This window comes from Oncorhynchus masou, chromosome 1, assembly GCF_036934945.1.
Source record: "Oncorhynchus masou masou isolate Uvic2021 chromosome 1, UVic_Omas_1.1, whole genome shotgun sequence".
NCBI lineage: Eukaryota > Metazoa > Chordata > Actinopteri > Salmoniformes > Salmonidae > Oncorhynchus > Oncorhynchus masou.
The window spans coordinates 21,817,702-21,831,401 of record NC_088212.1 but is presented as its reverse complement, the minus strand read 5'-3'; the positions used below and the strand labels follow the sequence as shown (position 1 = coordinate 21,831,401).

The 13,700-nt window shown below is 44.0% G+C and overlaps 2 protein-coding genes and 1 pseudogene across 2 annotated transcripts; all 3 read right to left on the bottom strand.

The window, feature by feature from the left end:
- Positions 1-240: 240 nt before the first annotated feature.
- On the bottom strand, positions 241-2,162 carry LOC135535405 (UDP-glucuronosyltransferase 2A1-like; annotated as a pseudogene).
- Positions 2,163-2,282: 120 nt separating this feature from the next.
- On the bottom strand, positions 2,283-2,988 carry LOC135544693 (UDP-glucuronosyltransferase 2A1; the record flags this gene model as incomplete). Its single annotated transcript, XM_064972710.1, is given in 4 exon segments — positions 2,283-2,406; positions 2,408-2,462; positions 2,465-2,514; positions 2,516-2,988. Coding segments are annotated over 4 exon segments (702 nt in total), but the record flags the coding sequence as incomplete, so codon positions are not given.
- Positions 2,989-11,262: 8,274 nt separating this feature from the next.
- On the bottom strand, positions 11,263-13,253 carry tal2 (T-cell acute lymphocytic leukemia 2). The gene is made up of 2 exons (XM_064977204.1): positions 13,120-13,253; positions 11,263-12,494 (listed from the first exon to the last, which is right to left on the bottom strand). The coding sequence occupies exon 2, from the start codon at positions 12,480-12,482 to the stop codon at positions 12,144-12,146; it is 339 nt and encodes a 112-aa protein (XP_064833276.1). The 5' UTR covers positions 12,483-12,494; positions 13,120-13,253; the 3' UTR covers positions 11,263-12,143.
- Positions 13,254-13,700: the final 447 nt, after the last annotated feature.

Below are 13,700 nucleotides of genomic sequence, written 5' to 3'. Positions count from 1 at the left end.
TACAACCAGGCAATGAACGCAAACGTTAACTAAAATAAACGGAACGTACAATATGAGACAACATTGTTTGGTGTCTATCACTTCTCCCTGATGAGGAAGAAAGTCAAGTAACAGTATTGAAATAATATTGCCTGGTGCTGAACCCATAAATTGAATGAACGGCCAAGGAACCTCTAACCCTGGCAATTTGACTGGTAAACTCATGGGTACACTCAATTGCTGTCTGGTATTGCGATGCAATAATTTCCATGTTACTATAGAATGTTCATTCAAATGATGCTAACTGATGTGGCTCATGCAATGGAATGTATTTTTTTGTAATGTCAGTTGAGTTGATTTAACAAATCACAACACATGTTGATGTTTTTACTTACTGCTTTTATTTCCTGCTCTTACGTGTACACTCAAAGGCTTCCAGTCCACCCATTATGCCATAATTGACATGAATAGAGATGTCCATTCTATTCATTGTATTTATATGGCTGAAGCTGTCACTCTGCCTTGCTTTTAAACTTGGTTCCTTAGCAACTCCTGATGCAGAAGAAGCCTGTTTTGATGAAGAGGAGGGTGAGGAGCAGAGCGAGCACATCCAGGCTGTGCTACTGGTGAGCTGGTGTGCCTGGAACCTCAGGAGCCTGTCCCCTCTGTTTCTCATAGTGAACTCCAGCTAGAACAATGCCTCATCCTTAGGCCTGAGCGGTCTGTCATAATGGATTCTGGACAGCCTCATGGCGTTCTCCCTATACCTGTTGATCAATTCTCAGATGACCTAGAATACGTAGGGCCTTCTATTTATTTAATATATTTAATAAAGATGTGTATTCATGTGATAGCAAACTAGTTGCTCATTTACTCTGTAGCAAAATAAATGTTTGTGGAAATGAGGACAACTTACAATGGGTTATTGATCACAGCATTGAGTCCATCCACAAGGTCCCAAGTTTGCATGGAGTTGAAGTCCATGATGACAGCAGCTCCCTTGGCCTTCATATGGATCATATTGTCTGGCTGGTCAGCAAACATAGGAATAACCACCATGGGAACCCCATTGTAAATATCCTCATAGATTCCATTGGTTCCACCATGGGTGATCAAGGCTCTAGTTTTTGGGTGACCTTATAGAACAGAAACAAGTATTCCTAAATGTAGATATTCCAAAGATAATATCTACATTAATGATGTTCAACATCACACTGGTGAGTAGATTGGTTTATGCACTATACCAAACAGGCATAATAATGAATTATTGTCTTTGTTATAAAAAACCCATAGCTACCCAGCAGGTCGTTCTGTGGGATCCAGTTGTACACTCTGGTGTAGGGAGCCAGAGTCTCAGGCTTCTCCTCACTGTGCCTCCACAGAATCTGGCCATGACAGGGACATATTTATATGTTATTATTTATACTTTATTATATTTTATATTGAACTGTTTAAGTATGTTACACAGGCTGCACAAAACAGATGCAACACGTCTACTTGGTTTGCTGTAAATAAGAATCAGTAATAGAACAAATATGCTTAGGGAATGTTCTAATGTAGGTCTATAGGTTCTCTCTGACCTTCTGTGGCAATCATATCCGCCTGCTCTGTGGTATCTGTCCTAGGGCTGAGGCGATCATATCCGCCTGCTCTGTGGTCATGCTCCTGATCATGGACCCCAGAGTGAACACAACAATGGCGTGATCTCCAGAGCTCTGCACAAACTCCTCCAGGGCCTGATGGGACAGTAGTCCTCTCACTTCACCACAGAGCCACAAATAGAACTCTACTGTATGTCTAGCTCTTTGTATTGTTCTGTTTCAAACATTTACATTTGAATAATTTAGCAGATGCTCTTATCCAGAGCGTAATGACATTGACATGGCTAAAACATGGCCATAATGTACTTTGTAGGCTTAGTTAGAATTACATTGTGTATGCAACGGATGCTGCGGAGAAGACAAACAGATATCTGTGATTGATGATTGATGTTGATATACTTAATATGTTTTGTAGTGATGCTGATTTAAGGTAAGTGTGCTTTTGCCATAGCCTACCTCTGGTAAGAGCTTGGCAGTCTTGCAGTGGATTCCTCCAACAAATTTGAAGTTTGGGATGAAAGGTCGGGGGTACTCAAAGTCCCAATATGTATAGACCAGCCAGAGATCAACGTTTCCTATCATCGCACAAGTTGTTGTTGGCTACAAATCAGTAGAATGTAAGTGGTATTTGCATTAGAATCGACATTTAAATATAAATAAATACACTATGCTACGTTATTCTGTAGTTATCATCAAATGTGGCTACCTCATCCAATGATACTGTAACAGCTCACCTATAGCATCACTGTAGTAGTCATCTATATCACGCCAAAGACTGTATATCGTCATGTCCTGCGACGCATAGAACAGGAAATTCATCAGTCTCAGCTAAATTCATTTTGCCCGTTCATTTTACCATGGCACTAGAGACGTAGAATGGTAGGCCGGAAGCTGCCCACAGAGCCTCTCCCTGGTGTGGGCGATAGAGAAACGTGTACACCAGAGGAAGTCCCAGCATCTCTACCACCAGCTCACTGCCAGGCCAAATGGGATCAGCTAATAGAAGTTCATACTTGGCCTCTCTCAGAGTCTCCATGACGCTCTCTGACTTTGACAGTCCATCCACAATCTGCATGTTTAGCTGAATTAGTCTTTGTATGAGTTCATCAAGTCTCCAGTGGATCTGCCAGTAGTACAGGTGGTCCATATCGTACATGAAAAAGTGTATGAACTCCTCAAGGCAATCCTCCACAGAGACTGAGTCATTGAAGGGTTGGTCGCTGAAGCGAAAGCGTTCCGTGGGGTCTATGTACAGAGAAGCACTGTTTACCAGCACTGTAAGATTGTGTCCTCTGTCTAGCAGAGTCTCCACTACAGGCTTGAGGTAGATCCAGTGACTGCCTTCAGTGTGCCAAACTAATATGTTTCCCCAGTCTATGCACCCTATGATATATAACTGTATGATTATTTAAGCCAGTATGCTCTTGTATTCTCAACTTAACTTTAAGTTCAATCTTTACAAAAGTAACACATAACAAAAACAACAGAAAACCCATTATACAATTAACACAGCAAAATATCTTATTAACAACGTACATGTTCATTCACAATCGACATAAAATGGCAGCTACTCTCAGTACGATGCTATTCTTCACTTCAACCGAGCAGGGCGAATGTTACTCTCTTCAAACTTAACTCTAACTTCCTCAAGACGTTACTAAAACACACCTGAAACACTCTTGACATGTTAGTGAGTTATAACATTTAAATTCCTATTTTTATCATCAATAAAGTACCTGAAAACAGGGGAGAAATAATCACGAGAGTGATACGGTGTTGTATTCTCAATTTAACTTTAAATTCAATGAGAAAAGACCGCGATTTTCCCCAGGAATATGGGTGGAGACCAGAGCAATCGATCTCCGGCTCATAGGTTAAGAGCATTTCGTAGATCACAGATTAACACTTTTAGGCATCACAAAATAAAGTAATCAATATAACGTTTACACATTACTCTCACAATTCGTACCCTTTGACAGATTTGAACTTTAACACAATTATATGAATGTTATCAATCTATCAACTAATACTGAATGCATCTTTTTAACCTGAGATGTTTTAAGATCCTCACATACTATGAATTTACTAATACTTTTTAATGTATAACAGGCTATGAATATTTCCTTTAACCTGTCACATATACAGGGTCTATAATCAATCCTTTTTAAACTAGTCATTTAAGTCAAGCAATCATTAACTGAAGAACTTGAACTCTGAATCATAGTAGTACTCATCTTATCTCATGCCACAGGGTAGAAGAGCAAACCGGTGGACTTTGGGGGTGAAAGGTAAAAGCCTACATTATAAATCTGAAAATAGTCAACAAACAGAGAAAGTTAACAAAGTAAAACAAATATAAAAGTGTATAGAAGTCATCATTCAAAATGTTTGTGTAACTACTACGTGTGACAAACTATTACATTTGGAAATAGATATTTCTAAACTTCCTCGCTAACGACAGTATAATTTATTTTTTAGGCCCCTATCTCTGTTTAGCAAGTGAGATGTAGAAGCATAGTTGTCAGGTAAATTCGGCAGCTGGTTTAAGTGTGGGGCCACAGAGTTTTCCCAGGGTCAGGGTTGGGTGAATAGACAGTGTATACCAGCCTTTAGGAAGCTGTGGTATTGTGGAAGTTTTTCTCTGGGAAATAACGGTCCTCGGCTACTGTTGTTGTGAAGGATGTAGGTGTATACAGTACATGTGGTCAGTAGAGTGCGTAGTGTTTGATATATACATGTGAACAAGATTTATTGGAAGTTGTTATTCTCGAAATGGTTGCCTCTGCTGTCCTTTCTCTCTCTAACCATCCCTGGTACTTCCCTCCCAACTCCCTCCCCCTGGCCTCTCTCTCTCTCTCTCTCTCTCTCTCTCTCTCTCTCTCTCTCTCTCTCTCTCTCTCTCTCTCTCAGTGCCTGGGTTTGGGTTACAGTGTGTTGCTTTTTGAAGTCTACATTTGCATAATCTGATTAGAATGTGGGACTGTCAGTGGTGGGCCCTATAAGAAAGTGCTCCAGAGGGTGCTGTCCAGCCAAGAATGGGGTCCCCATTCCGCCGATGAGCCTGCACCTGCATCCATCCCTCATTGGGCTGCCCTCTTCTCCCTGTCCTCGCTGGAGAAGACCAGAGCAATGGAGAGGAGGGAAAAAGGGGGAGGAAAGGAAGTGATGGGGAAGGAGGAGGGGGAGGATGAAAAATTTAAACATGCAGTGTGAATTGGTTTAAGGGGATAAAGAGCTCAGGGCCTATCGGTTGGCACCCAGCTCCAGAAAATATTTTTCATGGCACCTCAGCCAGGAGAGAGGGCTTGCCTGCACTGATCTGGTCCATTGTGATAACAGATTCAGACAGTGTGTTCGACGTAGATAAGGAAATGTGCTCTCAATAGACCATTACCACTGTACTTGGGAGAGAATAGTCAATCAGGCAAATATCCTTGGATGAGGAGATGAGCAGAATACAGATATGATTTTCAGTAGCTAGTGAGTTTGACATTATCCTGCTGAAAAGTTGTCAGGGAATCATCTACTGTGATTGGATGTTTTCTGCCAAAGATGTACATAAATGTCTGTAAATAAGACAATGATTCAATATGACTACACTGAAGGCCTATGTGTTGTGTTGAAAATGTTACATTTGTTTGGCCTTAAAATAGTGCTATAGTTTGCTGAGCAACAACAAATTGATTTATTGCATCATGTCTGCATTCTCTCTACCATATACACTGAGTGTACAAAACATTAGAAACACCTTCCTAATATTGAGTTGCACCCCCCTTTGCCCTCAGAACACCCTCAGAACACTGGCCCATGTTGACTCCAATGCTTCCCACAGTTGTGTCAAGTTGGCTGGATGTCCTCATATCAGTACACTGACTTGAAGGGAATTTGTGTCACAAATGCAAAAATTGTAGCATTTGTAAACAGTGCCATGGAAACTAAACCAAAGCATGGATTGCTGTCATACATTGTCCAAAGACTGCTTACAGGGTAGGAAACCAATTCGTAATGTTGTAATTTGGGGGAACTATCCCTTTAAGAGCAGTCACCTGTCCATTCTCACGGTCTGTATGCCTGTGTTCAGCAGCTGCACATTGCTCGTTTACACACCATTAGCAGGTTTAATGGTGGTGGAGAAAAGGCCTTACACCAACTCACTGTTTACCCTTCAGCTCAGTAGTTGCAGCCTGTTGGCACGGGAAGGACATGGGGCAGATTTAAACAGTGACAATAGGTGATTAGTAGCCTGGTTAAATGTTAAACAATGGTGATCTCAGCATTCAGGCTGGTTTAACCAGGCTAGGTGATTAGTGCTCTAGATGTGTGATCTTGGGGTATAATCGTCTTCTTAGTTGATGACATCAGGGCCAATGCAAGGGTGAAACGAGGAAACTGTTTTGTTTTTGTTTACATTTGTTCACCAATTGGTGACACTTTCATTGACATGACTGTTTTCACTGATATTTTCTTTGTATTTAATAGGAAAATATGTGGAGGTAACAATGGGTACTTACTTTATTTTTTATTTTAACTTTATCTAACTAGGCAAGTCAGTTAAGAACAAATTGTTATTTACAATGACGGCCTACCAAAAGGCAAAAGGTCTCCATCGGGGACGGGGGCCTGTGATTAAAAAAAATATATATATACAATATAAATATAGGACAAAACACACATCACAGCAAGAGAGACAACACAACACTACATAAAGAGAGACCTAAGACAACAACATAGCAAGGCAGCAACACATGACAACACAGCATGGTAGCAACACAACATAACAACAACATGGTAGCAACACAACATGGTAGAAGCACAAAACATGGTACAAACATTATTGGGCACAGTCAACAGCACAAAGAAATTAGTCAACAGTCAACAGTCAAGAAATTAGAGACAACAAAGCAGCCACAACTGTCAGTATGTGTCACGCCCTGGCCATAGTTTACTTTGTATGTTTCTATATTTTGATTGGTCAGGGTGTGATCTGGGTGGGCATTCTATGTTGGATGTCTTGTTTGTCTATTTCTGTGTTTGGCCTGATATGGTTCTCAATCAGGGGCAGGTGTTAGTCATTGTCTCTGATTGGGAACCATATTTAGGTAGCCTGGGTTTCACTGTGTGTTTGTGGGTGATTGTTCCTGTCTCTGTGTTTTGCACCAGATAGGGTTGTTTAGGTTTTTGCACGTTTGTTATTTTGTTAGTTTAATCGTGTATAGTTTCCGTATTAAATAAAATGCATCACAACTTCGCTGCATTTTGGTCCGCTCCTCCTTCCCACAACGAAAGCCGTGACAGAATAACCCACCACAACAGGACCAAGCGGCGTGGTAACAGGCAATAGCAACAGCAGGAGCAACAAAAGAAGGAATGGACATGGGAGGACGAATTAGACGGAGAAGGACCCTGGGGTCAGCCTGGAGAATATTGCCGCCCCAAGGAAGAACTGGCGGTGACAAAAGCGGAGAGGCGCCGGTATGAGGAGGCAGCACGGCAAAGCGGATGGAAGCCCGAGAGTCAGCCCCAAAAATGTCTGGGGGGGTGGCTCAGGGAGAGTGTGGCAGAGTCAGGAGTCAGACCTGAGCCCACTCTCTCTGTTTATCGTGAGGAGTCAAGGAGGAGACCAGAACCAGAGGCGGTGTTGGAGGTGAGCGAAACAGAGACTGTGAAGGAGTTAATGGGGAAATTGGAGGAGAGAGTAATGAGGGAGTTGCTGTGTTGGTGCTTTAAATATGGAATTCGCCCGACGGAGCGTGTCGGGGATTTGATGGCACCTGGGTCAGCGCTCCATACTCGTCCTGAGGTGCGTGCTAGTCGGCTGGTGAAGTTGGTGCCAGCCTCACGCACCAGGCCTCCTGTGCACCTCCCTATCCATGCATGTCCTGTGCCAGCACTGCTCTCAAGATCTCCAGTACGCCTTCACGGTCTAGCCCATCCTGTGCCACCTTCACACACCAGCCCTCCGATGGCAGCTCCCCGCACCAGGCTTCCTGTGCGTGTCCTCGGCCCAGTACCACCAGTGCCAGCACCACGCATCAGGTCTACAGTGCGCCTTGCCTCTCCAGCGCTGCCGGAGCCTTTCTCCTCTCCTGCGCTGCCGGAGTCTCCTGCCTGTTTAGCGCTGTCAGAGCCTTCCGCCTCTACAGCGTTGCCGGAGTCTCCTGCTTGTTTAGCGCTGCCAGAGCGTGCCAGTCTCCGCATGGAGCGCAGCCAGAGCTGCTGCATGGAGCAGCCAGAGATGCTCCTGCATGGAGCAGCCAGAGATGTCAGTCTGCATGGAGCAGCCGGAGCTGCCAGTCTGCAAGGAGCTGCCAGTCTGCAAGGAGCTGCCAGTCTGCAAGGAGCTGCCAGTCTGCATGGAGCAGCCAGAGCTGCCAGTCTGCAAGAAGCAGCCAGAGCTGCCAATCTGCATGGAGCAGCCAGAGCCATCAGTCTGCCAGGATCCGCCAGACTCTTCCAGCTCCGCCAGTCAGCCAGGATCTGCCGGAACCGTCAGTCAGCCAGGATCTGCCGGAACCGTCAGTCAGCCAGACTCTTCCAGATCCGCCAGCCAGACTCTTCCAGATCCGCCAGTCAGCCAGACTCTTCCAGAACCGCCAGACTCTTCCAGATCCGCCAGTCAGCCAGACTCTTCCAGATCCGCCAGCCAGCCAGACTCTTCCAGATCCGCCAGCCAGCCAGACTCTTCCAGATCCGCCTGTCAGCCAGACTCTTCCAGAACCGCCAGATCCGCCAGTCAGCCAGACTCTTCCAGATCCGCCAGTCAGCCAGACTCTTCCAGGTCAGCCAGACTCTTCCAGATCCGCCAGTCAGCCAGACTCTTCCAGATCCGCCAGTCAGCCAGACTCTTCCAGATCCGCCAGACTCTTCCAGATCTGCCAGGATCTGCCAGAGCCTTCCTCCTCTCCTGTGCTGCCGGAGTCTCCCGCCTGTCCGGCGCTGCTGCCGGAGTCTGAAGAGCCCCTCTGTCCCGAGCTGCCCCTCTGTCCCGTGTTGTTAAGTAGCGTTGCCGGGGCTGGGAGGTCACGGAAGCGGACAAGGTGGGGGAAGACTGCGGTGAAGTGGGGGCCACGTCCAGCACCAGAGCCGCCACCGCGGACAGATGCCCACCCAGAGCCTCCCCGATAGGTTCAGGTTTTGCGGTCAGGTTCCGCACCTTGGGGGGGGGGGGGGGGGGGGGTTGTACTGTCACGCCCTGGCCATAGTTTACTTTGTATGTTGTGATTGGTCAGGGTGTGATCTGAGTGGGCATTCTATGTTGGATGTCTTGTTTGTCTATTTCTGTGTTTGGCCTGATATGGTTCTCAATCAGGGGCAGGTGTTAGTCATTGTCTCTGATTGGGAACCATATTTAGGTAGCCTGGGTTTCACTGTGTGTTTGTGGGTGATTGTTCCTGTCTCTGTGTTGTGCACCAGATAGGGCTGTTTTCGTACGTTTGTTAGTTTAATCGTGTATAGTTTCCGTATTAAATAAAATGAATCACAACTTCGCTGCATTTTGGTCCGCTCCTCCTTCCCACAACGAAAGCCGTGACAGTATGAGTGTCCATGATTGAGTCTTTGAATGAAGAGATTGAGATAAAACTGTCCAGTTTGAGTGTTTTTTGCAGCTTGTTCCAGTCGCTAGCTGCAGCGAACTGAAAAGAGGAGCGACCCAGGGATGTGTGCTTTGGGGACCTTTAACAGAATGTGACTGGCAGAACGGGTGTTGTATGTGGAGGATGAGGGCTGCAGTAGATATCTCAGATAGGGGGGAGTGAGGCCAGTTTACAGAGGATTATAGAGTGCAGAGATGTGTCCTACAAGGAGCATTGGTGGCAAATCTGATGGCCGAATGGTAAAGAACATCTAGCCTCTCGAGAGCACCCTTACCTGCCGATCTATAAATTGTCTCCTTAATCTAGCATGGGTAGGATTGTCATCTGAATTAGTGTTAGTTTGGCAGCTGGGGTGAAAGAGGAGCGATTACGATAGAAGAAACCAAGTCTAGATGTTACTTAAGCCTGCAGCTTTGATATGTGCTGAGAGAAGGACAGCGGACCGTCTCGCAATACTTCCAAGTACTTGGAAGAGATGAGATGACTACCTCAAGCTCTAAACCCTCAGAGGTAGTAATCACACCTGTGGGGAGAGGGGCATTCTTCTTACCAAACCACATGACCTTTGTTTTGGAGATGTTCAGAACAAGGTTAAGGGTAGAGAAAGCTTGTTGGACACTAAGAAAGCTTTGTTATAGAGCATTTAACACAAAATCCGAGGGGCCAGCTGAGTATAAGACTGTATCATCTGCATATAAATGGATGAGAGAGCTTTTGTTACGGATCCCCCCCGATACTGATGCTCATTCTGTTCACCAGTTCCTGAGGTTTACGTCACCAGCTTTCTAGGCTTCACTGAACGGGATTCATTATCAACCCCGGACTGTCTTGTCTGCTTAAACACACCTGGTTCCCATTTCCCCTGATTAGTATGTTATATATGTGCCCTCTGTCTTTGTCGGTTATTGTTCCCATGTCTATTGGTGGTGTGAGTACCTATGCGTTGGTCCAGCTGTTATGCTGCGTGCTATATATATTGTGTATTACGGGTATCGTCCCGTGTCGTTCAACAAGGTTTACCCTCGCTCTTTTGTTTAGGTACAGCCCAGTGTTTTTGTATACGTGTTTGTTTTGGGTGTATTAAAAACCCCTATTGTGTATTCCTGCGCCTGTCTCCAAAATCCTTTATACCAGCGTGACAGCTTCCTACTGCCTGAGCTATGTTTTTGATGTAAATTGAGAAGAGCGTAGGGCCTAGGATCGAACCTTGCTGGTACTTATTGGTACTGATACTTGACAAAATAGATCTGTTAATTTGTATATTTAACAAATGGCATTTTTTCTCAAAACATGTTTATTGTGTTGTAAGGTTATGCATTTCTCTAAATCTAATTTCACAGTTCTTACATAATAATCCATGATTAGAGCCTAGAGGGAAATTCAGTAATTCAAGTTTAATCTAATATGTGCATATCCATACCTAGGGCAAATATCCAAATAATGACATATTCCAATTCAAATGTTACTGGACACAGAAATGGCCAAGCCTGTGTAAACTACACTGGCATCTGACTTCATTGACATTTTGTCACAGAAAGGGGATAAAGACACTCCATTCAAGAGCCCATAGGAGCCCCTCAGGACTAGCAGCGCTGTATCTGCCTGTTGGGTCAGTGATCAGGGTTTGACTACATGTTGACCTGTGTGATTGCAGGTCACAAGTTAAGTTGTCTTTTTTCTCTTCCCCTCTCTCTGCCCTCGGACACTAGATAAGGGTTTAGAGGTTAGGGGTTGTCTCCGTGTCCACACAGTGGTCAGAGGGTTTGTAGAGGACAATCAGAGGCGCGGCCATCACTGGCCCCATTGAGAGGAAACAAGAGCATTAGTAGACCAGTGGGTCCAGAATGGACCAGTACAAACACATAGGGAGCAGCTGCACTGTTGACTTCCTGGCTCGGCACTTTGAGGTGTTTGTTAAATTAGTACAAATGGTTGCATGGTGTCAATGGAATACCAGGGTTATTTACAATAAGAGGATGGTACTTAATGTGTACTTACTTTTGATAAATTCAAATATTTTTTTATTAACAAACCATTGTTAAATAGTTATAATAAATAACATATTCACAACTTAATATTAACCAACATAGTTTACAAAAAATAAATAATCACAATAGCTTTGACAAATGATGGTTAAATAATAATCTTTGGTTACATGACATGCTTATTGTACAAAAAGAGCAAGATTAATAAATACTTGAATGGACAGACAACAAAAACTATTCCTGTTTTCTGTTCACACAATACAGTCCTACAATTGGAACATATTTCAAAGAGGATTGTCAGTTGTGTTATCATGCAGCTCAATCCTGTCGTCCCAATAAATAGTCAATTAATGCGTATAACAGCAATGTTTTTCAATCAATGAATGTGGTCATATTGCAGGATTTTGATAATAATTATTGATTTGCAAATAAGCAAGGTCATAATCAGTCTCATCATAAAATCGTCATTTGAACAAAATAAAGTGCCCTTTGCATTTTGTAATTAGATTGCAGTCCTTGGTGAATTGGACAAGACTTTATCTTTCCTGAAATGTCTTTCCCAAATAAATTCCCTTAAATGATCCTTTATGGCCTTAATGCATCCTTATTTCTTATTTCAAAACATTTTTTGTTGTTGATGTGGACATCTTTCCCCACCGACAAGATAAAAATACATGTCTGACATGAAGGGGGGAATACATCCAAGCTACATCCATGCAGATTACAGATTACATTTCACAAGGCTCCCATCCTCCCGTGTCATAATGTCAACATCAAGAGTGTAGCTAAATAAATCCATCTCAATCTATTTAATTCAGCAGGAAGGGCATCATCCACAAATGTCTTCTGCTTCCCATCAAAACCAACAATGTACTCCTCAAGTGTCACAGAACCAAAACGGAGTCTATGAATGGGGGCCTTGTGACAGTTTCACCCAGGGAGTTGTAGATGATCACCCATCAGAGGAAACTGCAGCAGGCAGACTACCAGGCCTCGGTGCTGTCACAGCTTGATCCAGGGGAGGGGGCGTCAGTGTCGCTGGCCAGGCCCCAGGTCCTGGAGGAGGAGTGGAGACGTTCCACGTTGCCTCTGAGGAAGGTGAGCAGGGCTGTGGGGGAGTGTGAGGCAGGCTGGCCACTCTGGCTCTCCAGCAGCTGCACCAGGAAGTTGATGTAACGCATGGCCAGCCGCAGGATCTCGTTCTTGCTCAGCTTCTTCTCTGGCGGGTGGGTGGGGATGAGCTTGCGGAGCTCAGCGAAGGCCGTGTTGACGTTGTGCTGCCGCCAGCGCTCCCGTGTGTTGGTGAACACCTTTCTGGTCATGGTGCTGCTCTCCTGGAGGGAGGAGAAGAGGAGAGTGTTTTAGAGAGAAATGTACACACAATTCAAACTCCCATGGGGCTGTTCTAATAGAAGGCAGGTGTTTTTCAGTAGGGTGCCATTTCTGGCGCAGACCCTAGACAGAAACACTATATGGTGGTATCACATAAAATGTGGCACCAGAGAATCTAAATCTCAACGATAACTGAAATATGACGCATTAACACTGTAATGGAAAGTAATAGATGTAAAATATAGTTTAAGTATGACGAATAGAATGCATTTGACATTGGAATTCAGTTTCATCTTTAGAAGATGAAAAATACCATAATGAAAATAGATGTTTGTGGAAAATGTCTGACCTTCAGTCAATGCATAGAGGATGCTTGTGCTATTGTGTTACGGCATTTTTAGCGTACATACAAATAATTACACTTTGGCTGTATTGAAGAACTATCTATTTCTAATATGGTACACTCATGAATACAAACTGATAATCATTTATTTTATCTTAACAACAATAAGGTTTCTTAACATTTCATGAGGATTGTAATTCCACCAATTCCTTACTCCAACAATTCCACAACATGAAATTCAACAGAGGAAAGAAAACGAATCCACTCATTGTCCGTGATATCACCTGTTAAGTGGTTTAGCGTGCAGACAGAGGTATCTGGTAGTAGAAGTGTGTACTCCTGCTGCAGTAACCCAGTCCTGTGTATAGTCCGTCCAGTCAGTCCAGCCTTCTCATACTCTCTGATGACTGTGTGTGAGATGGAGGGATGGAGAGAGGGGAAAGGATAGCGCACGCTTCTCACATTTTATAGCAGAGTGAGCCCCTATTGTGTGACGTGTGCATGCTGTCTTTGAGCCTCTCCTTCAGTCTGCTGCATTGTGTGAGGTGCTCAACTCAAGAGAGATGTTTCCAGTCACAGACCGCTGTGTTGGATGTTCTATTCTGTCTGTAAACAAATAGATGACCAATGGGTTAGAAAAATGAGGTTATGGGTAAACATACAAATACATAATATCATACAATAATGTTTAACAATTTGAAAGAGTATTTGGAAACTTTGCTTTCATATCATCCACAACTTTTTGTTGAGTCATTTCTAGGGTTGCAAAGCTACCGGTAATTTACCAAAGCTACCAGAATCTTCAGTAATTGTGGTAATCAACAGAAGATCTATGGCAATCAATCGTAACTTTGGTAACTTGTAC

What these genes read in the sequence shown, in the direction of transcription:
- tal2 (XM_064977204.1), bottom strand. Translation starts at nt 12,482, where the DNA reads ATGACCAGAAAGGTGTTCACCAACACACGGGAGCGCTGGCGGCAGCAC.